This window comes from Calonectris borealis, chromosome 4, assembly GCF_964195595.1.
Source record: "Calonectris borealis chromosome 4, bCalBor7.hap1.2, whole genome shotgun sequence".
Lineage (NCBI taxonomy): Eukaryota > Metazoa > Chordata > Aves > Procellariiformes > Procellariidae > Calonectris > Calonectris borealis.
The window spans coordinates 76,147,333-76,172,860 of NC_134315.1; the positions used below are offsets into that span (position 1 = coordinate 76,147,333).

The following is a 25,528-nucleotide window of genomic DNA, read 5'->3' on the forward strand; positions in this document are numbered from 1 at the left end:
TGTTTTTTTAGGATTTTTATTGAAAAACAGTAAAACCAAAAAATGATCAAGGCCAGTTTTACAATAAATTTGAGACATACAGAATGGCTTACCTGCTATTTGGATTTAGTGCAGGAACCTTATTCCAATATTTTTCCCATGCAATTGCTGGATTAAAATCACATTCTCATTTAACATCAAAATGGATTATTAATAATGCTTTCTTAGGATTTAACCTTAAAATCTGGTTTAAAAAGTCAATTTTCCAAAGGTTAAAAACATTTACACGGCAAGATTCCCCCCTTCACAGACCAGCTACTAGTTTCCTGTGTCTGATAACTGGTAGAAATAGACCACAGAGCTCATTTTTCCTTTTTGTTACTGTAACCTAAGAAATTTCTTAAATGCTTCTTACTGGGCTTTCATATTTGGCAACATTACTTTAGTTACATAGCAAAGCGTGATTTCTCATTCTTGTCAGAGACCAGTCTTTCACTACTTATCCCAAAACACACTCTCACAAACAGGAGTTACATTAGCATAAATCTGCTTCTGTGAATAGTATGCCCTTTTGGCAAGTTAAACCTTGTTAGTAATATCATTAGAACACTAACCTCAGGATGTCAAGTTCCCATCAGCTGCGTAATTCTTAGTATTGTGCGCTTTGAAAATATTTACTTTGGCATGTTATACTTTGTAGCGAAGTTGATTTTTTTTGTGCTTACTCCCCGCCCTACAAAATCTGTCTTTTCTCTCTTCCATTTATTCAAGCCCTTTCCCTTGCCACCAGTTATCTCCCTTTCTCATAGCTGCAACAGAAACAGGACATAAAACACACAAATACATTTAAAATGTGAGATCTAAAAAAGTTGGTGAACAGCAGACAACGGTCTTGTAAAACACTCTTAATTGGTGAATGAGCTTGTAAAACGTAAACCCCATAAATCTTTTAGTATAGTAGTCAAGCCTTCAATTTTAAATTTGTAGGCTTACTTATATTTGATTTCAAACTTTCCAACATTCAGTGTTTTACTATATTGAAATGTGCCAGTCCCTTCACACTTGCTCCCAATATATATAAAACCAACAATGTCTAAAGAAATTATGAAAAAACACTTGAAACCAGCAATTTAACTTCCAAGAGAATATAACTTCTTTTGCATTTTCAGTAAATTTGTATGTTAAATAATTTGGGTTATTACAAATTGTTGCACTTCAGTTTTACCTGAACTTATCTGATTTTCAAGTGAACTATGATTTCTTTCCAGTTACTAGTCCTGTCTGCCAGACTAAAATTCAAGAGAATATATAAACTGAGCTTTGTTTGCTTCATACTCTGCCTATTAAAAACCATTATGCTAACCATGAAGATCAATGAAGTGCTTGATTTGAAAGGTGTAGAAGTTACATATTCCGAGAAATGCCTGGATTTTTCTCTTTGTTTCTGTGTAACTCTGGTCTTTACTGTACTAAAATTAATATTGAAGTGTTTCAGTTTTCAACTTCTCTGCAAACTAGCTTTAAAAGAATGTTACAGGAGATTACCACAAAATAAGATGTGGACAGATATCATATACAGCTGATGCATGACAACCTTTTATTCTACTGTAATTTGTTGGCATTTTTGATCCCAAAAGAGGAAACAACAGACTTTGGATTTTCTTAAATGCGTTCATAATCCTGATTTTTTTATTTTCCATCCAATTAAAAAAACAGTGTTGAAAAATAAGGAGCTAATCTAACTGTTTTGATAACCCTTAGTCTCACATACATTTTTAATATTATACAGTGAAACTCTATTTTGCATATCAGCACCGAGGGCACTTTAAAAAGGACCTCTGTTGAAATATTTCCAACAGGTCTTTATAGCACCATATAATCTGCTGTTGATTTAACTGCTTAGAATCAGACTCTTTATGCCACCGCTTCTAAAGAAAAATGATTACATTTTTATTTCCTCTAGCAGTCTAAAAAAAAAAAATCTAGAACAAAAAGTTTATGTTATCCAACTGAATGCATGTAAACAATTTAATTACTAGACACTCCACTTTCACTTATTCCAGTTTTGTGAAACCAATCAATGAACTGCTACATGATTCTTCTGGAATGGCACGGTTTAATTCAGTGGCAGAAAAATCTCATGGACACATTGAAGGAAAATGTCTCTCTCTCACTCTTCATTGAATTTTGAAAGTCTCTTTTTGCAACACGTGGTGCTGCCCCTTCTATTATAGCTCATTTTCAATTCATAATAGAGAAAATCAGTGACAAACACAAGAGGCCGAGCGCTGGCAAAGCCATAGTACAACACAATAGGAACAGCAAGGGCACGAGGAAGCAAGAGGAAACCAAGGTACCTCTAGAAATACACCAAACACAAGAATGCATCTTAGCCCTACAGCAAATTTTACATTCTTTCAATACTTAGATTGGTCTGTTTTCAACTGATACACAATTCAGAATTTATTCAGAATTAAAGGAATACACAATGTGATTAAACATGAAGTACATGAACCACTCATGCACTAACAAATGCTGCCATTGTTTTTTCACTGGTAAAGCAAGTGTGTCAGACTGGCATTTGGTTGAAATGAAAGTAATGCCGGTACTTTACCATTTTTGATAATTGTTACCTACAACAATCAAAGTCAGTGACCATCTACTCAATGTTGCAAGAGGCTTCTTTTCCAAATACGAGTTCCAGTAAGCAGAAGTACAAATGAGATCAGTTTGAATACATTATGCAGATTTTTAGACTGCGTATTTCTGAAGAAAGCGGTCAAATGCATCATAAATCGCTTGCCTAAAACAAGGAAAAAAGATCATTTGTATAATTTGGGAAAGGGCAGATGTAAGTGGCATATTTCCACACATTTACAAATATGTTTACAAAGCTATCATCACAGTTTCAAAACAGCATTCAATACAAATATGGTATTAGGTAGTCTTTTCTCCTTCACGTATTTCGGGATCTCTCGCTTCAATCCAGTGAAACATATGTTTCAGGAATGAGTGGGACTGTTTACCACCTTTAATATGAGGGCAAATGGTAATGGATTAGGAGTTTTCTACTCAAACATGTCAGGAAACGGGTCAGAGAGACATGTATGATTTATAATTTTTGAGCAACTGTCATAAAATAAGTTTTAAAGTTTTAAATAGCAATAAGCTAGTGGTTAGCATACCTTGACCCAGTATATTGCTATTCCTTTTTATTGTTGCTTAGACTTCCTAAATGTGATGTACAGTCTTACTAATTCCTTATATTTTAAGATTAACAGCACAAGTATTTAACTTTTAAAAACTAAGAAACTGCATTTATATAACGGAGTTATGTAACTGTCTTCAGAAATTCAACGCCTAATATTACTAAGGCAAGAATTCATGCAAGGACTACTCATTTGCAGTCAAGCTTATATTTTAATTCTCATCTTCATTTGCGTGGGTTTTTTAATTCTCAGAAGACAACATTTGCAAAAAGACAACAGCTGCGCAATATGACATAAGCAGTCACTGCTTAAAAAAATATTTTCTAGTGACCAGTGAACAAACTAACTAAAAGCTTTTATAGAAAAACAGAAGTGAGAAGGATCATTCTCTTGCCATTGGCTTACTGAACAATCCGAGCTATGCTGCACCTCATCTTTGCTCATAAAATGGAAATGCTGACATTCTCTTTAAATTATTTCAGATCCGATAACTTGTTCTTCAAAGCAGTATTTGGTATTTGTTGCTTTAGAGTAATTATAGACTTGCTTTTAGAAGAAAAATTATGTGTCTCAAAATTATGGTTTTAAGCTCTCAACTATTTTCAAACTTTCCTGTTTATCTTACCTAAAGAGTCCTTGTTTGAAGAGGTAGGCACTGACATGACCTCCATTCAGATACCTAATTTCACATCCGGGCCAGATTTCTTGAAGACTGCGCACCCCAGTTCGAGGAATATACGCATCCTCCTTAGCTTGTACAACTATGATTAAACTTGGGTCAACGGGAACTAAAGAAAAACAAATCAAAATTGAATTCACCTAAGGTAAGAAATAGAAACACATCAGCTGAAATTTCTATTGTAAAAATGCTTTCTATTTCTAAAAAATTAAAATTATTCTAATCTTTAATAAAATTATATTTTCTAAAGTCTCCAGCAGAATTTACCTGGTTTTTGACATTACAGTGGTGAGGCCATCAGCAGAAAAACAAACTAATCAATCCCCTTCCCTCCCCTAAAGCAGAAAACTTCACAAGTCTTTGAGGAATGATAGGAGAATTGTCTTCCCTCTTATCAACAAAACTCTACAGCATTCAGGTCAGTTCCCTGAGATCTCTTTTTTTCAGCGAAAAGAACTAGTAGACATCTGAAATTCAATAGAGTAGAAGCTTCGTATAATTTTTTTCCTCAAGGAGAGGAAAAAAGACAACTTTTCATACAAGAAGTCAAAGTGCAGTATATGTTCACTTTCTTTTCTGTCTCCTACATGTTTTGGTTGCAACATAAAAATCCCTACGTATTGTTATATGTATTTATTACTCATAACCAGAATTGCACCAATCAAATTACTGACTCACAGGAATAACACCAAAATGATGTTGAGAAAAATAATACCAAAATGACGTTAAACACAGAACAGTCCTCTCTTCACAAAGAATATATGTGGTTTGGTAAAGAGTGAGCAGCCAAGATGTTTGACAATGGGGTGTCACAAATAATTTAGATCCCCTCCTTTCATATATACTAGATCATGTATAGGGGATATGTAAGGCTAAGATAGATTCTAGTCTTCCATTCAATTTTCCATGAAATCTGAATGTTAGGCTGATTTTCTGAAGCTTCTTTCTAGACACACTCCAAGGATACCCTGGCAGGGGACGCAATGTCTCCCAGAGCGTGAAGAGACCTGGGAGACAATTGATACGAAGGACCACATCACTTTTACAAGTGCATTAGGATGACAGATCCTCTTAAGTTCCAAGAAAGGTCAATGCTTTAGCTAAGTGATATCTGGATAAGTGTCTAAATAAACAAGAATGTCTGTACTTAGAATAAAGTTTACAGTTTTTTTTCTGTCTGCTGAAATAACTGTTTAAGCTTTAAGGAAAGCACTTCACTGGTATTTGTCACAAAACATCCCCAGCTAGCAGTGATCTGGGACATTGTCCAAGAAATCTATGCTAGTGTGGAAATATTTGGAATTTTTATTTTTAAACATTTACCAGTGGAGTACTGAATGCCAGAATTAAAAAATGAGGTTGCACAGGGTCTCAGTATCAAGAATGTTTTGACATTCAAAGACAACTGTGCCAGGAACCTGTCTGAAGTCAAAGTATGTTCTAGGACATGTTGAGAGTCCTCTGTGGGTATGTGCACAGTTGAACCACTTTGTCTGAACAGGCTGCTACAAAAGCAATTCCAAGCCCCCACTCCAGCAAAACCCTTTCAATACCTCTAGGATGAAATCACTCGTTTGCATTGCCTGCAAGTGGGCCGTTGAAAGGGATTTGTCCAAGAAACCCAGGTTCATCAGATTTAAGGCTCGCTGGGCTACAGCTCCCTCTATATGCTATGCCTGTCTTGGGAAACAGTACATTCACCAGACTGCATCGTCCCAGAAGGACCTCTGTGAATTTTAGTGGTCACACTTGTCTAAAAGTATCATTCAAGCTTGGTTCTCAGCTATGTAGGCTACTTTCTATCTGAAGTCAATATCAGATTTCTGCTTTATGAGATTTACTCGAATCTGCTTGAAAAACCTTATTAGCAGATTAATTAGAACTACGTATTACTCACATCAAACAGACGTTTTGTTCTTTTAAATAATATAAATTTGCACTAACTCATATCTGGAAATAGCCACAGCAAGGCAGAGAAAAAAAGAGCAAAGATACTGAAAGGCAAATTTTTAATTCACTTAATCATTAGTTGGCCATTAAGAAGAAACAGAAAAACAATTAGGAAACGGAGTGGTAAATAGATGCTACTGAATAACATGCAAGGTATTTTCATATTTCAGCTAAGGTGCCAGCAGGTTTACAAAATGGAGAATGAAGAAAATACCTTTCCTTACATCGTATTTTATTCAGTTTTCCAAACTGCACATTAGAACAAATAAATATATACCTGAGAAGTTAGCTACGTGGGTACATTCATCCATTACTCCTTTCATGAACCTTAAGGATTCTCTCTGTAAAGTGTCACTCTTTCTTCTTTTATTTATCCTGTGTTCTTGTAGGCTGGTTAAGTTTTTATTGCTATTGCTACTGGTTGAAAATGTTTGATTTATGCACTGCATTTTAGGAGAATCTTGTATTAAGAGTCTTTCTGATGAGGCACTTAGAGTACTTTTATTCGTGGTAAAGCTGTGAACAGCTTCTTTAGATACAGTCTTGTTTGAGGAACCAAGGTCGAACATTCTGGAAGTCACATCCACATCCTCCAGACTGTCCACGCTGTCAGGGAAGTTTTTAACAAAGTCTTGTCCCATCTTGAAAGAATCCGTCTAAACAAAGACAACAGGTCATTTATTAACGGTTTCTCCTTTAAGGGTTTCTCCTCTCCAGTTGGTTAATCTTATTTTTAAGATCAACTCAATATTAAAAAAAAAAGATAGAAACAGCACTGCTCACAGTACTTGTTATTTTCAGCCTGCATGTCCCTCAATTAAATCCCGATCATCATAACCTCTTGATAATTTCATTCTACATTTCTGTCAGCTTAAAAAATGCAGGAAGTACTTATATATGGTAGCTTACGATACAAACATTTGTTTTTAATCCTATATTAAACTCAAACCCTCAATTTATAATTGCAGTCGTTTAAGCTTAAATTTCTGGGCAATAAACATATGTGACCAGGTCTAATGTTAGGTTTAGGACTGAAAAATCTACTGTCTCTAAATACTAGGAAGACACAAACTGAACATCTTGAAATGTTTCTTCTTTTCATTTTGTCTGCTCCATCAGTATTCCTGGAGTGTATTTTACTTAAAAATGGCAAGCGCCTAAGTAACTATCTCCACCCCAGCCCCTCTTCTCCTGTCGTAGAGACATTGCGAAAAGGACTGTCACAAAGCAAAGAATCTTAGGAAAAAACTTATTTATCAGAATTGGCTAGAAGACAGTGTTGCAGCATATAAGAAATTCTCAAAAAGTTATCGCTCCAATTTAAATTCCCCTTGGGAAGAGTCTTTCAACCCCAGTCAAAGAGTCAAGAAGAAAGCAAAAAAAAAAATGCAGACAATAAATGATGTTTCATAAGGCGCAAGAGGCTAATTACAAAAGCTCTGCCTCATGTTTATCTCAGCCTCCTGTGCAATAAAAGTCTAAAGCTGAGGGAGGGCTAGCATCACACATAGAAACAGAAATAGAGAGACCTAGTACTCTAAACAAACTAGAAAAGTAACTTCATGTTGCTACATATTAAAAATATTCTACAGCATTGAATATTTGGAAGCAATTGCTTCAAAGGGCAATAAATGATGTTTTTATATTTCCACGCCAGGCTATTGGTTTTCCAGATTATAAAGCCAGTTACTGGGAAATATTATCTACAGTTTCAATGTTTTGATTAAATTCATTTTATGTTGCAGATTACACTAAGTGTGGTCACAGAAAAAACTTGTAGTAAGGGCTATACTTAACACACATTATACAACCAAAAGAATAGCTTCTGTTTTTCAGAAGGTTTTCCTTTAAAGGTTTCCTCCTTTATATTATGTTAGATTTGCACATGTAAATATTAGCAAATAGGGAAAATAAACTATACTTACTCCACAGTATTCAAGCATTTGAATGATTTCTTCTTCATAAACAGTTTGCGTAAAATACTGTTTCTCTAGCTCTCTCCAGTTCACTGCCTTGCTCAACACACCCTGAGATTATAAACACAAGCATCCAGTACACAAGTAAAACCCAGAGATCATTCTAAAATAACGATATACAGAGAAAATTGATCTGTTCCTCTCTGTGACTTGATTTTTCCAGTGGAATTCCGCCCAAGTTTCCAGATAACCCTTAGAATTACTGTAATCAAAGCATAAGCACATGTTATAACACAGGACATGGAAACCCACCTTCCTTTAAAAAACAAACAAACAAAAAAAAAGGAAAAAGAAGGCAGAAAACAGTCCCACTTGGGGTTTACACACATCTAGACTGGGCTAAACCAATGACGGGTGTCAAAGCCAGTCTATTCATTGACCTACCCCGGCAGCAGTAGTGAAAACAGGTACCCCTCATGGTAGTAGCAGCATTATTACTCAACTATTTAAGCCAGGCTTTGAGCAGAAGAAAACATGTTTTCATGGCTTGCTTCCTCATCTTCCCACATTCAAACCAGGACTCTAATCATTGTCGCACAAATCAGACCCTGATTTGGTACATGACCACTGAAGTAGCTCAAAGCTACCTTCCTTATCATGTGTTGTATATCCTGAGCAGGAGGGGTGGGTTTTGCCACTAGTCACTAATAGAGGCCGAAGGGTGATGAAATGCCCTAACTGAAAAGGTGAATGTGGCCAACCCAAACCTTTTAACTTACATACCTAATTACACTCTAGTATATTAACAAAAATATATGTTAATTACCGTGGTAAAGACTGCAGAAGCTGTTGACCAGGAAAGACACGGAATCAATGGCAATGGTTTAGGCCAGTTTGTCACTGCCAGTGAAGCCATCTAGAATCAAAGGCACTTATTACATATTTCAATACTGAATTCACAATATGGTAAAAAGAACTCTCTCACCTTCAATTTATTTGTTTATACAGTATCAAACAAATACACAGTGCTAAAGCAGTTAAGGACTGTGGCAGTTGGATATACTTTCACCTGTTTAGAAGGTACAGTCTGTTCTTCAGTGATTTCCCTAACAATAAACATTGCCCTGGATAGGACTAATTTCAAGGCTGAATGGGTTTTTGTTGTAAGAATTCCCAATGGAGTATTTATCCTGACCTTTTAGTTGTTTAAAACCATGAAAAACATCTATAAAGCCTTTTCATCAAGCTCTTGCAAGCTTATTTCAAGGCAAAATGGAGGCAATCTACGAGAAGGACTATGTAACATTTTATACTTTCTAAATTTGTATACTGGAAACAAAATGCAGAGGAGTACCAGAAGTCCTATAAGTAAGTCAGGCCTCGCCAAAAATTTATCTTCCTGGGCTAAGAAAAAAAAATTTCAAAGGACTTTCCAAACTCACTCTCTCAGATCTTGCCTCCTTCTATACCCATGCTGTATATGACCATTGGTATAGGATACAGTACTCCGTAACTCCAGTTATTCCCATAGCATTTGCACAGCATTTGAAGAGTCCTGCACGGTTAGTGGTGCATATACCAGTTTGCGAATTCCAACCCAACTTACAAATAAGACAGGGAAGACATGTTTAACACAAAATTTGTTGTTCCAGCAGGGTGATGTTTATGTAAATCAAAGGTGTTTTGTACATTTAAAACATTTCAAGTTACAAAATTGTGCTTTGGGGGAAAATTATTTTCTTTTCAGTAGACACTACCATTACCAACATTATTTCTTAGCTCTGAACAACAAACAAACAAGGGTCAGCAAAACAGAGGTATATTGTTTTAATAAGCTTTGTACCTAGGTCTCACAGAGCGATGATTATCTGCAGGGACACAAGCAGTAATATTTTAACTGTGTGTTAGTCTTTCAAGCATCTTACTAATACACCGCTGTTTTGGTTTGATTATGCTAAATGTCATACACAAAATATTATCCACCTCACCACAGAAACCTTCTCTGATCAATACCAATGATCGGGGAAAAAAAGGTGAGTTGAGAACATAACCGACACCAGAAGTCACCTCAATTACAACATGCTTACGAAGAGGAGGCATTTCACACAATGCATTCAAAGACAAAAGTTTAAGCAAGAAGAATGGAGGAAAAGAGGGAGAACTAGCAATTGATCAGTACAGACCTTCTTTCAGAAAAGATTTCTCCCCCCTCCCCCCTTGTGGAAAAAAACATAATTATGTCAGAAGCTTATATTCTTATTAAGCCTGTCGGGAGATGGCTGACAAAGGGCTCTATGATTTGTCAGTACTTATTGAGGATTATACCTATTCAGCGCCACAGAACATGAGAATTGCCAACGATTTGTTTCTCATGACTCTAAATGTTTATTTTAAAGTACTTCTGAGAGGAACCCTATAAAACAAATTATTTCTGTATGCTAAATGATCAAATGAGAAGTTAAAAAAAAAATTACTGAACAGGAAATATAAAAGCTTACATGTCCTCCCATGGATATTCCAGTCATCCCTAGCGGTCCATAGCCTTCTCTCTCTAGCCAGTGCAAAAGAGCTGCCGATTCTAGAACAAGAGCTCCTCCCATCACAAACAGGTCCGAGACATTTTTTAAACATGACCGTCTTTTCTCCCCAGAAAAGGAAAATATAGGATTTATTTTCTAAGATTAGATTTTGACAGTTCTCATCATTCTATACATACTTTTATACAAAGCCTGATCACAATCCCTGAGAATTTTGGAGCTGAACTCCTGTTAACTGTCTGGCACTTGTACTTTTTCATCTAAATGAGAACTAGAAATAGACAGCTGCTAAGCTTCTAATGTAACATCACTGACAGCCTGGTCTTCTAGAAACAGATAATACCAACATTAGAATCTCATTAGTAGTCATCTTCTAGTAAAGTTATAATGAATCTTTTTGAAATAGAATCAAAGCGATACAGTCCTAGACATCACTATCTCATTTGCAGAAACAATCCTTTTTTCTTTTTTCTTATTTACCTGTTTTACATCATTGAAAAATTGCACACAACATTTGAAGAGCAATCAGTATGTCAGCTTTGGAAGCACTCATCAGTGTCACTGTAAGACTGAAATTGTAAAGTGGGAAGTTTGTCACGGTACTGAGAAATTCATGTAGTGTACTGCAAAGCATTAAAACACAGAAGAAACAAAAACAAAGTAGAAAGCTATTCAGCTGAACCATCAGAGGGACTCTAAAAAGTGGGGGGGAAAAAAGTATTTTACAGAGTAATTAATACACCTCTAATTTGGGGAGGGGGACTGTGTATTTTCAGTATCGCACAGTCAGGTTACAAAAGGCTGCTGGCCTCTTCTGCCAGCATACAATCACATTTGAGACACTCTGAAGCACAAGGACAAAGCTTAGTGCGCAAGCCACCGGAGAATGAACATAGCTGCTGCGGACCAGTATTTAGAGGCTAATGTAATTCTTTCCTACAGCTTTGTTATGAGATTCCTCAGCCCTCTCCAGCTGCTCTATTTATTAAACACTGTTACTAGCACATTAACTAAAAGCACTGCCACTGCTTTGTAACATTGTATCGAAGAGTGACAATTACTGGTTGGGGCATTAGACTGAGCACTCCCCTTTCAAAGAGTCCTGCCCTACATCATGCATACACTAAGCTGTCAAGCTAGACAACTGAGAACAGAGTTAGACATATCCTCGCCAAAATATTTAATTTATTCTTCTGCATCCGATCCCAAATAACTGCGGAAAAAAACACCAATGGATGTATTCCAGCACACACTCTCTCCTGTCACTTTCTTACAATCTTACACTTCTAAATGCAATAATAAATATATAGATGTTTAAGCAGTTTTCCTATCAAAAAAGCAGTTTTACAACAATCATCTCAGTTGGTAAATGTAATTCACTTTCTTTAAAAAAGTGGTTCTTATGTCAAAATAAATAAAATTCAGCATCTGCTTTGAAAAAAAACCCTAGAAACTATTTTTTAATTCAAATGTTCTCCTTAAAAGTAATTTTTTTAAGCTTTTGGATTTCAAAGACCAAATACTGAAATCTAAAATGCTGTAGTGTGAGACAGTGTTCCTGGTGAAGTCCTAATAGAATGGACATGTTTAAAAATAAATCACCTTCTATGCGTCTTCTACTCATGTTAAATGTCCAAGTTAGGATTAAAACACCAACTGATATTTGGACTTCAAGAAATATTGGTAGACTAAAACCACAGCTTTGCCTCAGACACATATCCTGTTGAATTCTGTTTATACTCCAGTGGTTCGGAAAATGTGAAAAGCAAAAAACCAGGACTGCCTAATTAGGCTGCTAAATTCACGTTTATGAAACTGACTGAAGGAGCAAGTCCTGTAAAATACTGAATATTGCATAGTTTCCACTGACTAACAAACAAGCAACACCATATTTATTTACATGTCTGACTGTAAATCCTTAAAATATCTTGGAGAAGCAAAATCTTAGCAATTATAACAGGAAAATACACTATCTGACCAAAGATTACTCACAGTTGACTGAAATATAATTGCAGCATTTGTGAACCAGGAAAATAAACTGGTACTTGCTTGCATTCACACAACTTGCTTGCATCTCCCTCTATACTTTAAGTTCATCTTGTGCAAACTTTCCTGATCACTGTGATCTCTTAACACCAAAAATGACAAAGCAGTCTAGCAAAGGGTAGACAATTTCACATTAGCAGGTTACAAGTGGTCCATGCTTGGATTTCTTTTTCTTAATAACCTGTCCGTGCTTGGGATTTATTTTTCTTAATAAGTTATCAAAGTTTATACTATTTTGAGCTTCTTGAGAAAAAAAAAAAGTGGTATTTCGAAAAGACAGTATCCATGAATGTAACAGTAATACTTACAATTGATCCTTAGGTTTTCTACAGCCATGTAGAAGACTCAAGTTAAAGAAAGTAAAAAAATTCTATATAAAAATGGCAATTAAAACAAAAAATGAAGTAAAATAAAATAAAATAAATCACACACATAAATAGCACGGATTAATTAAAATTCCAAATGTTTAACTGGAACTAAATCAAGTTAAATGTAGTCTGATGATGTAGTTTGCATCGTAAGATTTTACTTTTTTCAGATACATGGGTAAGAAAAAAGCGTAACCAGAGATCCTATTTAATAAAACAGTGTTACAGAAGTTACCGATGAGTTGATGACAGGACAGAACTTAACTTTTTTTTTAAAAAACAATACTTGAATGGTAGCGGTAAGTTTCTCAAAAGTACCTGAGGTACCAAAGGGTTGCATTTGAGAAGGGAAGACAGGAGAGGCAACTTTCTTTTCTGTCATTAATACCTCCAGAAGTCACACAGTATGATGAAGAATGAATCCATAGTTTTCACTTTGTCATGGCTAAAGAATCATATCACTACTTTGATCAGTACACAGATTCATATCAGAACTTCTACTCTAATGACTACAGTAAGAAGTTGTAGAAGACATTTTCAAAAAAATCAGAAAAGCGATACTTGGTGTAAAAGTAGCATATTATATTAACTGTGTTCCACATTGTGGAATGGTCATACTTCGCTCTTTGCTTCTCTCCACTGAAAAGTCCACTGGAAATCGATCCACAAAGTAGATATTATACCAGTGTGGTAAGTCGTCTACCTTCTGGAGAGAATGTTAAGAATAACTATCGTGCTTTCCACAAAAGGATATAATAAGGATTTTCTAGCAATAGGGAAGCCATACAGGCTTCTTTAATCATCGGGCGTGCCATTAATGTACGTCTCCTCCAGAAGTGCTAAAAGATAAGATGTTCAAACATATATTAAGGTAAAATCGGATTATTTAACTTCTCGATAACAATCAATTTTACATTTTACATACTCACATGATCTCCAGTGCCTGCTAAATGAATGCACACAGGTCTGTGCTTACTATTCCATCTTCTGGGTATGATAAACTGAAATCTATGAGAAGCAAACACTTATTTTAGCAAAGTAAGTGTATCTATTTACAAGCTGTGCTAGAGAAATTAATCTGAAAAAAAAAAAAAGACGAAAGAAAAAGACAGAATAAAGTATTTTCATAACCCATGCAAACTGCCAGCGATTCAGCAATATCATTTTTCATAAACACATCCAGCAAAGAAAGGAATCCGAAAGTAGGACAGAATAAATGCCAAACAAGAACAGGAGCCAAGCTGAAAGATCATGTTCCTAAAAAAGACCACTGCCTCATCATCACAATTTAAATTTTGCAGAGTGGAGAAATGGAACTTCAGATGAAGAGCAGCCTAAACAAGTATGACTAGCTCTCCTAGGCAGCATTGCTATTTTTCTCCTGAGGGCACAACAGGTGAAATTGAAGATTAAGATGAGCAATATACTTAAATTAAAAAAAAAAAAATCAAAACCCCAACATACAAACCATGAAAGTATTCTATACATCCAACATCAATCCCTTAATGTCTTCTGCTGCTACCCAAGTTATTTACAGTCTAACTACTGGGAAAAAAAAGATCACTTCTGAGCCACTAGTATTTCCCCACAAGATGGAGCACTGTTACCTACAATAGAGTTACACTTCGGAAAAAAATATTCATACAATGCACGACGATCTTAAGCGAAATCTGTAGAGCATTTCAAAACTGCAACAATACTGTCGAATGTAACAATTAGCATAACGACTACAAACTGCAAGAGAACATAGATAAGGAAACAATCAGTATAGTAAATTTTCCAGTATGGTACTAATTAGTCCAATAATGTTAAGAGACAGTTTCTTTCTCTAACCAATGGAGAGGTGGAAGAGAACTGATATTTTGACTATCAAACTTTTTCTGACAATCCTTAGTGTTACATGTTTAAGTACACATAAAAACACCAACCGGTAATATCGATAAAATTGACAATGCCAGTATCAACTTGAGCTAATAAACTTTTATGTTTAACATTTAAGTTATTAAACAAAGGTTGGAAAAAAAATTCCATCATGAAAGTTTAGCTCAAAACTAAAAGCAAACAGAAATTATGCTCCCCTTTCAAACCCACTCCTCAACTGCAAAGAAGTCTTAGTGTGAAACCAGCAAAAATGCCATTAGGTATCTCCTGACTATTAGGAATCATCCAGCTTTCTGTGAGGACGCTTTTTTTTTGGCTTGCCAAGTAAGAAAGGCACCAGTTTCTCTTGCTACAATTAAATGAACTTACTACTTCAATACACATACAATATTTTTGTATTCATAGAATCATAGAATAGTTTGGGTTGGAAGGGACCTTTGAAGGTCATCTAGTCCAACCCCCCTGCAGTAAGCTGGGACATCTTCAACTAGATCAGGCTGCTCAGAGCCCCGTCCAACCTGACCTTGAATGTTCCCAGGGATGAGGCATCTACCACCTCTCTGGGAAACCTGTTCCAGTGTTTCACCACCCTCACTGTAAAAAATTTCTTCCTTATATCTAGTCTGAATCTACCCTCTTTTAGTTTAAAACCGTTACCCTTTGTCCTGTCGCAACAGGCCCTGCTAAAAAGTTTGTCCCCATCTTTCTTGCTTTAACTACTGAAAGGCTGCAATAAGGTCTCTCTTCTCCAGGCTGAACAACCCCAAGTCTCTCAGCCTTTCTTCACAGGAGAGGCGTTCCATCCCCCTGATCGTTTTCATAGCCCTCCTCTGGACCCGCTCCAACAGTTCCATGTCTTTCTTGTGCTGAGGGCTCCAGAGCTGGATGCAGGACTCCAGCTAAAGTCTCACCAGAGCAGATTAGAGGGGCAAGAATCACCTCCCTCGACCTACTGGCCATGCTCCTTGTGACGCAGCCCAGGATACGGTTGGCCTTCTGGGCTGCAAGTGCACATTGCTGGCTCATGTCCAGCTTTTCGTCCACCAGTACCCCCAAGTCCTTCTGGGCAGGGCTGCTCTCAATCCCTTCATCCCCCAACCTGTATTGATACTGGGGGTTGCCCCGACCCAGGTGCAGGACCTTGCACTGGGCCTTGTTGAACCTCATAAGGTTCACACAGGCCCCCTTCTCAAGCTTGTCCAGGTCCCTCTGCATGACATCCCGTCCCTCGGGCGTGTCGACCTCACCACTCAGCTTGGTGTCGTTTGTAAACTTGCTGAGGGTGCATTCGATCCCACTGTCTATGTCACTGATGAAGATATTAAACAGTACTGGTCCCAATACGGACCCCTGCGGAACATGACTCATCTCCGATCTTCATCTGGACATTGAGCCGTTGACCACTACCCTCCGGATGCGACCATCCAACCAATTCCTCACCCACCGGACAGTCCACCCATCAAATCCATACCTCTCCAGTTTAGAGAGAAGGATGCTGTGGGGGATCATGTCAAAGGCCTTACAGAGGTCCAGATAGATGACATCGGTAGCCCTTCTCATGTCCACTGATGTAGTCACTCCATCATTCAATGTAAATGGAAGGCTGGAATGGTTCCTTCAAATACAATATAACATGCTTCTTTCATATAAACAGCATCTCCTGCTATGTATAAAACAAAAAACTACTGTCCTGGCTATAGTATCCTTCATTTCCAGCATCCTGCTCATTTGGAAAAAAACAAACAAATAATTTTAAAAAACCCAGGGTATTCCATAGCTTTGTGCCATATGATTTCTACACTCAAAAAAAAAAGTCCCCTAAAAAAGTCCTTTGCTAGGGGACTTTTTTTTTTATATTTACACAGAGATTAAACCATCACAGGAATAAGATTTATTTCAGATTTATTTTCACTTTTGAAATCAAAATGTATTTCAACACATTAGTACAAAAAACAGTTTGAAATATTTTACAGATAATTTGTATTAAAATAAATTAGCTTCACAATAAAACTACTTATAGACCCTTCTTATTTCTCTGTGGTACTAGTTTCAGAAAGGAAATACCACTTGGTTTCTCTTACCTTGCTACAAGAGATTCAACTGGCAGGATACCTGGGACATAATGAGCCAATGGGGAAATGAAGTGCCCCTCAAGGATTTTACAGTCGGATTGCTCCTCAACCTACAGAGAGAATGGGATGACAACAGTATATTTCATCTCAGTGTTTAACTTGCTCTGAAAGCCAATCTCTTAAAGTAGAAGAATTTGTTATAGGATAAAAATGTACTTAAAAAAACCCAAAGCTGAGGTCTATTTCAAATATAGGGATACAGATGTTATCAACACAGTCAAAACATTTGTTTCAAACTTTGCTTTTGTTAAATGACCTATTAAAGGAATCAAGGAATAAAGTGCAATGCTGTCCCATTTTAAACAACTTCCATAACACCACTAAGTTTCGAGCATTTTTTGAGCTTTAAGATCTGACATCCCATCCCCCCAACTACTGTGTTACTGGGGAAAAAATAAAACAGTATCTGTACAGCCACTGCTTTATTCTCTCAGTTTCCTTCCATTCTCCGCTAGTAGCCAATATGACTACTTTTAATTTTCCCATCCTCTCCAACCCTGTTTCACATTTTTGCCATTGCCTCCTAATTCTATGCACAGCAGCTCAATTAAAAAAAAAAAAAAAATCAAACCAGCAAAAACTGTTGAAGTATTTAGCTTGCCACAGCACTGACCACCAGTGCATTTATTTGGCTTTAGAACTACTCTTCACTTCTGACCCCCTATTCACACTTTCTAGATTGAGAAGCCTTCAGGGCAATGATTACTTCTATCTGCACACCTTACTTGGAAGCACAGGGCCTCCTTTTTCCAATCAAGAGCATTTGAAAACTCACACTACGCTGATGTCTTTTGCCTCTCCAGCCTCACTTCCTCTTCCCTCACAGATAAATTCTAATGTCCTTTTCTTGACACAGAGCAACTGGGAACACCAGTGAAGTCAGTTAATGCCACCTGTTAGAAAACTGGTGATCAGCAAAAGCTAACTGAATATTGTCAGAGGTGCATTCACCACCCTACCTCTATGTACTCCCTAACACAAGTGCCGAGTTGCCAATCCCAGCAGCAAGTCATGCTGTGATAATGTCAGACATCAGGAAAATGCAGATTCATTTCAAGATTCATTTCTTCTTTCATTAGATTCATTAAGATTCAATTCTTCTATCCTATAAAAGCAGCCTGATAAGTACTAAGTTGATTTCACCTTTATATACCATCAGGAAAATAAATTTAGTTAAAGTGTATCATCTCTTGCTTTTAAGTACCTTGTCAATGAACACTGGGTAATCTTTCGAAACCAGCTTCTGGCATTTTTCCCTGTTTCCAATAATCTTTCTGAATTCAAATATTCTGTTGAAAGGAAACAAGTAGAGAAGATTCAACTTTTAATCTAAAAAAAAGAGAAGAGAGATATATATATATAAAAAAAGAAAAAAAATTCTGGAGCTAAAGTAAGCCACAAAGAAAATAAAAGTTATGAAGCCAGCTTTGCATTTACAGATTAATCAGGCTACCATAGAGTAGGTATATAAGAATGTTTTTAAGTTAGGAAGAAAAAAAGACTCAGGTACATTGCTTGCAGTTGCACAGCTCTTAAATAATATTTTACACCCGATATGTTGAAAACCCATGTCATTTTTCGGGGCCAAATTAAGACATAGCAACCTCCTGCACTTACATATCCTTGTAGCCACATTGGGGCAATATAGACTGAATGGGTGAAAAACAGGCTGGACTGCAAACATCAAGGTGTAGTTGCCAATGATCTGAAGTCTAGCTGGAAACAAGTTACTAGCAGCACTTAGGGAAGTTCACGAATGACACAATTTGGAGGGTGAGGTTGATAGCTGGAAGGTAGGGCTAGCATTCAGAGCAATCTGGATAAGCTGGAGGAACAGGTCGACAAACATCCTAAAGCTCAGCAACAAAACTGCAAAATCTTGCACCAAGGACAGAACAGCCCCATGCAACAAAACAGGCTGGGAACTTCCCAGCTGGGTAGCAGCTCTGCAGGAAAAGGAATGGGGTTTCTGGTGGACAGCAAACTGAACACAAGTTAGCAGCACATCCTTGCAGCTAGGAAGAGCAATGGCATACCCTCCGCATCCAGCAAGAGGGCAGCCAGCAGGTCAAGGGAACGGGGTTTGCACAGCCTGAGGAACAGAAGGCTAAGGGGCAAATCTAGTTGCTTTCTTCTGCTACTTAAACGGGTTGCAGAGTCTTACAGAGAAAATGAAAGGAGACTCTTCTCAGAGGTATACAGTGAGAGGACAAGAGGCAATGGTTGCATTTTGCAATGTAAGAAATTCCTACTGGAACACAGTGAAAGATTTTGTTCACAGTGATAGCGGTTAAGCACCAGAAAAGATTGCCTAGGGAAACTGAATAATCTCCATCCTCAAGAGACTTTCAAAACTCAAATGGATGAGGTGCCAAGTGACTTGAATCAACTAAGAAGCTAGCTTTGTTTCGAATAGGGATTTGGACTAGATGCCCTCAAGATGGCCCTCTCAACCTTAAATACTCTATGCCAAGAATAACTTGCTCATTCTTACGGTTATAAATACACACAATGATGTTACCTGACCAACTAAAACAGCAGATTTGGGTAGAAAGTACAGAACAACAGTATAACTGGAATGATCTGTTCACCTTCCCACACAGAAAAAACAAAACCAAAAGGACGGAAAGAAAATCCAGTTTACCACCATATCAAAAATAGCTCTACTATATAGCCTTTGCTTATCTTATACAGAACAGCAAGTGCATTAAGTATTTCTGAGAAAGTAAGGGTAAAGGTATGAGACGTGAGTGTGGAGGGTAAGCTAAATGAAGAGATGTTTTGCTTGACACTAAATCCTCTAAAGATACCGCATTTATGTATTTCCTCTGTAGTTAGGAGGATCCTGAAGGTTAAATCTTGCATGTGTTGAGGAATTCCAACTCTTGCTAATGAGTTGAGGATAAAGCATTAGGATATCAACAGTCATCACAGCAAGGGTGTGCACATAAAACTTCAGATTACATCTAGGCAGGGTAGTCTGTAATATTAGTCAACCTCAGTTAACGCTTGAAGTACGAGAAATTTAATAATTTCTTCTAATGGAGCTTCACAGTGATCAGTTTAAAAAAAAAAAAGGAAAGACAGATGACGCTGGCACTCTTTCTGGCATGATAGGGCATGTATACTAGGGAGTGGTACTCCCTCCTCTCGCTAGCCCATGAGAGGAGTCAGGAGGAGGTGGTATTCTTCCTTTTTCATCCAGGTGAAGCCAGGCTGCTGGGAAACAGCTCATCTTCTTCCCACTCAGCGGCAATACATGGAACAAATTCTTCTCCCGCTTTTCAGGCCAGCAAGCCTGCATCATTTTCCCCCACAGCTTTTGATCTCATGTGAAAGGTTTCCCCCCCGCCCATGAAAAAGGAAGAGCCATAGCTGATACCATTATTACTATCAGCAATGCTTCTTTCTTGCTGTTTGACATTAGCGTGATTACCCTTGTAGACCCCATGCAGAAGAGAGAAAAAGCCTTGCCTAGTATTGCAATAGCTAACACTAGAATTAGTCAGAAGTTCCCCTATATAGATAGCAATTGTGTTGGGGGGAGATGGGGATAGGGGAGTGAAACGTCATCATGTCTCACCAAGAATCTAAAAGTTTTTAAGAGAGGGTTTTGATAAGATTAAAAATGTCCCATTTCAGATACACACACGAGTAACAGAATACAGAAATGCAAAAAACCAAAACCCATATTTTTTGCTTATTCCAACAAAAGTAAACTAGACATTTTAAAAATTCAACATTCTCATTTTGCAGGAAAGTCTACTACTTAAGAGAAAAATCAACTGAAGAAAGACATACAAAGCAATCCAAGTGTCATTTCAAGATGAGATGTTTTGCTTGGACTTAAAAACAAAAAACAACCCCCCACATAACTCCACTGCTATCCACAGTGAACAAAATCTTATTTCAGTATTTTTTTTTAAATGTTCTTTATTGATTTTCAAATACATAAGAATTAGCTTATTAAATGCAGTTTTATCATTTCCTATTTAAATACTACATGATGCAGAATATATATATTCAGTCAATTTTTAAACTTAAGAAATGCAAGTGCTCAACTATTGCTCTTAATAATAACTAATAAAAATCAGCAAATATTTAAAAATTAAGAGGTACTTCCATTTTTTTTCGTATTTTGAAGACATCTAAAAATAATGAGTTTACTACTTCAGGCTATGAGAGAAACTTCTGATCACATCTTACACTTTTAAAGCACATTATTATTAAGAAGTTCCAGAAAGCTAGCAAGATCCTCTCTAATGTTAAAAAGAACAATTCCTCTGCAAAAATTCAGCAAGTTTTGTTTTTAGAAAACACTTTTCAGAGATGCTGCTTTAAGTATGTTATCATATATGCATAAATGAAAAATGTAATTGGACATATACACATTCTCTCAAGAAAAGCCTCTCTAAACACAAACATTTAACAAATCCCTGTAAGACTTCTTTCAAATCCAGTCCCTCCCTTGGTATGGAAACACATGATTTGCTGAAAAAAAAAACCCTTTAACATGGTTTTTTGTTTGTTTGTTTTTAAATACAGGATAGTAACAAATGTTGGTACTTCAAGGGTGGGTTTTTTCTTTTAATTTAAAGTACAGTTTATGCTGTTATTTTTTAACAAGTCACCTTTTCAGATCCTCTGGCTTTCCCCATCCTCTGATGAAAAGCTTAGTGAGGAGAAGCTTTCTGTACAAGACATCTAATTTACTTACACCCATTAGCAGCAAACTGACATCTAGAAAAAAGAACAGGTGAAAACAAGGCAGTTAAAGGGGTTAACTTGAGTGGTAAGTTCATTGATTGTAACACAAAGTAGGTTCTTATTCCAATATCTGTATTAATGAAAAGCCATACCATTTTATTCCAAGGAAATTAACCCTGATATTCAGGTCAATTCATTTTAAACAAAATACAAAGGCAGTTAATAGCTTTTTTAGGAAAATTTAGGCGTAGGAATTTAACATGCCTAATATAACCAGAAATTTATTACATAATTGATGACAAGCCAACTAAAGAGGCACATAAGGTCACAGAACTACATCTTCAATCAGTCCTAACTGTATTTTACTTGAATGAATAAAACAAAGAGTGGCATTGATCTCTGTCCTACCAATATAGCTATGACGGGAAAAACTTTTCAATCAAAATGGGCTTTCATAAACACATTTCAGAACAAAAGCTTGAAACAATATTTGGTTTTAAACAACTAGAAGACTAGATCTCTAGCTATGTAATTATTCATTTATAAAGAAGAAAGGAAAAAAAAAAGTAGCTCCAGTCACTGATGCAGAGAAAGCTTATTTTTGTAAACTTGTCTTCACTGATGCCTTAAGCATACATCGTAACCCTTATTTTATCACTCCTTTCCAATTTTCGCCAACTCATTTCTTACGGTTTTGAAAATGATGCTCCCACTCCCTTCAGGGAAGAAATCACACCATCAAAATCCTTACCAATTTCTTTTTCAGCAAATATACTAGCTCAAAAAGCCAACAAGATTTCAGGCAAGCTGAGTATTATTTTCAAAGCAATACTTACTGAAGTGAACAGGGAGCCACTACTGTGCTCTTCCAATGAGGAAGGAAGAAAAAGAAAAGAAGAAAAGAGAACTCAAATCTGGTTTCTTGATCAGCAGGATACAGGTTATTCAATTTAAAAAAAAAAAAATGTCCAGGATCTGTGTACACCTAAGAAAACAATAGATTTAATAATCAAAGACTTGGTTAGTGAGTTACCTTCAACTATTTTCTAGTATTTCCAGATCCCTCCATACTAAATGGTCTAAATAACTTCATAACACTCCAAATAGTGTAATTTAATTAATGGGTTTTTTTTTCATTTTAATCCAAAGTTAATTTATTCTGCCACACTTTAATATGATCATTCTTAAAATAAACTTGTCTGAATATAACAAGTTAAAATTGTGGTCAGATTAGTAAATACATTCCTCTACACTTCTAAAAAGCCAATACTTAAGAATCAACATACAGAAAAAAGAAAAACGCTTTAACACCTAGCGTAAGTTACTATCGAAATAGAAATTATAGATGATTTAAGGTACTTGAATACTAGAAAGCCACAATGGTTCTACATTCAGTCATTACAGGGCAGAAATAAATACCCGAAATCACCAGAATGTCAAAGTGAGGACCCTCTATTTTAACACTGTAGAAAGTGTTAGTTCCTACGCCACCAGTCCCAAACAGCTGACTGTGTAATCTTATTATTCTAATCCGTATCTGCTTGGTCTAACAGAATCACAACCTCAATACAATCTTTTTCCTTGCCCACTCTGGAGTTATCCATTGACCTCACGTGCTGTTGGGGTGTCAGACGGGAAATGTTTGCTAGCCGCTGAAAGGTCCCTCCTCTGCTTTTTGGAGCAAGGGGACAGCTGTGTATTTTCCTGGTGCTAGAAGAGAACTGGGTGGTGGAGACAGGGACAGCAGTACAGAGTGGACCCTCTATAGGGCTGGGAAGACAGTTCAGTGTGAGTACACACACGAGTAAGTCTATGCTGTCAAAAATATACTAAAACTAGATTTGCAGTTCTACCAGTACACTACCAGTAATTGTGAAAAGAAATTTTAATGAATGTTTTGATGCTTAACAAAGCAGCCTTGCATGTTTTGTTTGGTTGGTTGTTGTTTTGTTTTTTTTAAATCCTCTCCAAAATAAAAGCCAAAGAAGAGAGAAAACATGAAGATGTTGATTTTGCTGTGAGTTCAAAGGCTGGCCTGATGAGCTCTCTCTGTTGCACAAAAGGAATGCCAAAACAAGTTTCTAGACAAGTACATTATATTTAAATGCAACATTGATTGAGGTGAAAGGGTTGTCTCATCCTGTATTCTATTTCATTGATTGAATAAAGACTCTAAAGTAATTCAGGATATTTCAATTAATCAGATTCAAGATTAAACCACTACTGGAAAGAGTACAGGAAACACTAAAACAGAAAAGTATTCCAAGTAAGTGAAGTATGTTGTACAGAACTTCTCAGAAATATTACTGAGATAAAATAGGGGTCATCCTCCTATTTTGTTTATCTTAGTAACAAAATGGTAGGACATTCTTCAGTCACTGCCCATCAGTGTCTACATGGAAAGACAATTACAAATACTTTTACTGTCAGAAAAGGCAAATCCAACTGTTGGAGGCTGAAGTTTTATAACTTCACAGTAGAAGTAAAGTGTATTTTAGCAGTGAGAGTTTGAACTTGAGAAAAGAATCAGCAGAGCTTGTTTCGGAATGCGTCTGGATTTCCACCACTTGATACCACACATGTCACATCATGATCCCTTTGTAAGACAGGTCAGCTGGAAGCAGTGACCTGATAAAGATGCTGCATAGTTGTGTAGCCCAAGAAACAGCACCTGCGTTATGAATATTCAATGAGTATATTGCCAACACGGTAAGCTTTACATAATTGCAAGTTGTGAATAGAAACTGTAACAGATACAAAGGCACATTAAGAAGTGATCCACTAAAAAACCCTTCTACATTCTAAGCACTTTCCAGAGAAGACAAGGAAACCTAGAAATAAATTGTAACTAGGCTCCTGCTCTAGGAAGAGTGTTTTTCTTTGCTTCCAGAACCCTCATACTGCACACTAACTATAAATTTTTGGCACGTACATGTATTTCATAGAAACAGACACAAAAATTCATCCAAAATCCAACACATAAAAGGTCAGCTATTGCTTTTTATCCAGTGCATGCAGCTTCAGTTACAAGAAAAACACCACTGGAAAGTACATACTTTATTAAAAGCCCAGACTACTGCTTCTATACATGAATATGAAACAGCTCCCACCAAGAAGTCAACTGCAAAAGCCAAGAAGGTATATCTATTTTAGAAGGCTGAGTCCTTAACTTCCCTGCCCTATTACTTTTTAAAAAAATCTCTCTTCCAATTAATGTCAGGACATGCTTTTTTTTTTTCTCCTTTCTTTTCCCTCCAATAGAAGAAAGACTGCTTAAAAAAAAAAAAAAATCACAAAGAAGTCACGGCGACAAGTCAGAAACAAGCCCCACAACAATTTCACACGATGGGATACAGAGGAGCCTGCAGATAAAGAACGGGGCCTAAGCCAGAAGCGTTACACCGGCCGCCGCTGCCTACCTGCCTTTCCTCCACTCGCTCTGGGTTCGGTTGTCAGCGGATGGGCAGCCTAACCGGAACATTTACCGGTCCCAAGTGCAGGGCTCAACAGACGGTGCCCTACCAACCCCGCAGGCTGCAGGTGGCCCTTCCCGATCCCACCGGGCGCTCCCTCAGGGAAGGGGCGGGGGGAGGAGGCGGGAAGGGGCGGGGGGGGAGGCGCCCAACGGCCCGTTAACGCCGCGAGGCACGGCGGGGAGGCGGACGCCCGCGCCCCCTCGGCGGCCCACCGGACACCGAGTCCGTCACCCCCCCCCCCCCCGCGCCAGGACAGGGGTCGGCAGCCCGCTGCGGGGCGAGGCCGCCTCAACCGGCGGCGGAGACGTGCCCGCTGGGCACAGCCGGGAGGGAAGAGCCCTGGCGGGGCACAGCTCCTCCTCACCCTCTGTTGAGAGCCGCACAGAGACCAACCGCCGCTCCCTGGGCGGCCCCTCCTTCCCGTCCCGTCCGCCCCGCGAAGGTCACTCACCCGACAGCCCGGCGCTGCGGTGCTGGGGCACCACATGGGTGGACGGGGGAGGGGAAGGGGAGAAGGAGGGAGGGAAGGAGGGAGGGAGGGAGAAGGGCGTGGCCGGCCTCACGCGGGCGCACGTACGCAGGCGCTCAGCAGAGACGCGCGGCAGGCCGCTGGCCCCGCCCCATGCACGTGACCAGTGCTCACCGCCC

The 25,528-nt window shown here is 37.7% G+C and overlaps 1 protein-coding gene across 13 annotated transcripts; it reads right to left on the reverse strand.

Moving 5' to 3' along the window:
* Positions 1-25,401, reverse strand: ABHD18 (abhydrolase domain containing 18). 13 transcript variants are annotated; one of them, XR_012673619.1, is made up of 16 exons: positions 25,245-25,400; positions 22,241-22,389; positions 21,329-21,437; positions 17,902-17,986; positions 16,647-16,747; positions 16,037-16,180; positions 13,614-13,692; positions 13,437-13,523; positions 12,625-12,650; positions 10,232-10,370; positions 8,560-8,649; positions 7,743-7,844; positions 6,095-6,473; positions 3,814-3,976; positions 2,617-2,782; positions 1-788 (listed from the first exon to the last, which is right to left on the reverse strand). XR_012673619.1 is itself a non-coding variant. In XM_075150181.1 (15 exons), the coding sequence occupies exons 3-15, from the start codon at positions 21,418-21,420 to the stop codon at positions 2,731-2,733; spliced, it is 1,539 nt and encodes a 512-aa protein (XP_075006282.1). In that variant the 5' UTR covers positions 21,421-21,437; positions 22,246-22,389; positions 25,245-25,400; the 3' UTR covers positions 1-2,730. The 13 variants fall into 13 exon arrangements, 12 of the variants coding, with proteins under 12 accessions (XP_075006282.1, XP_075006278.1, XP_075006286.1 ...); XM_075150181.1 differs by having other exon boundaries at positions 1-2,782; positions 22,246-22,389; XM_075150177.1 differs by having other exon boundaries at positions 1-2,782.
* Between the last annotated feature and the right edge of the window lie 127 nt (positions 25,402-25,528).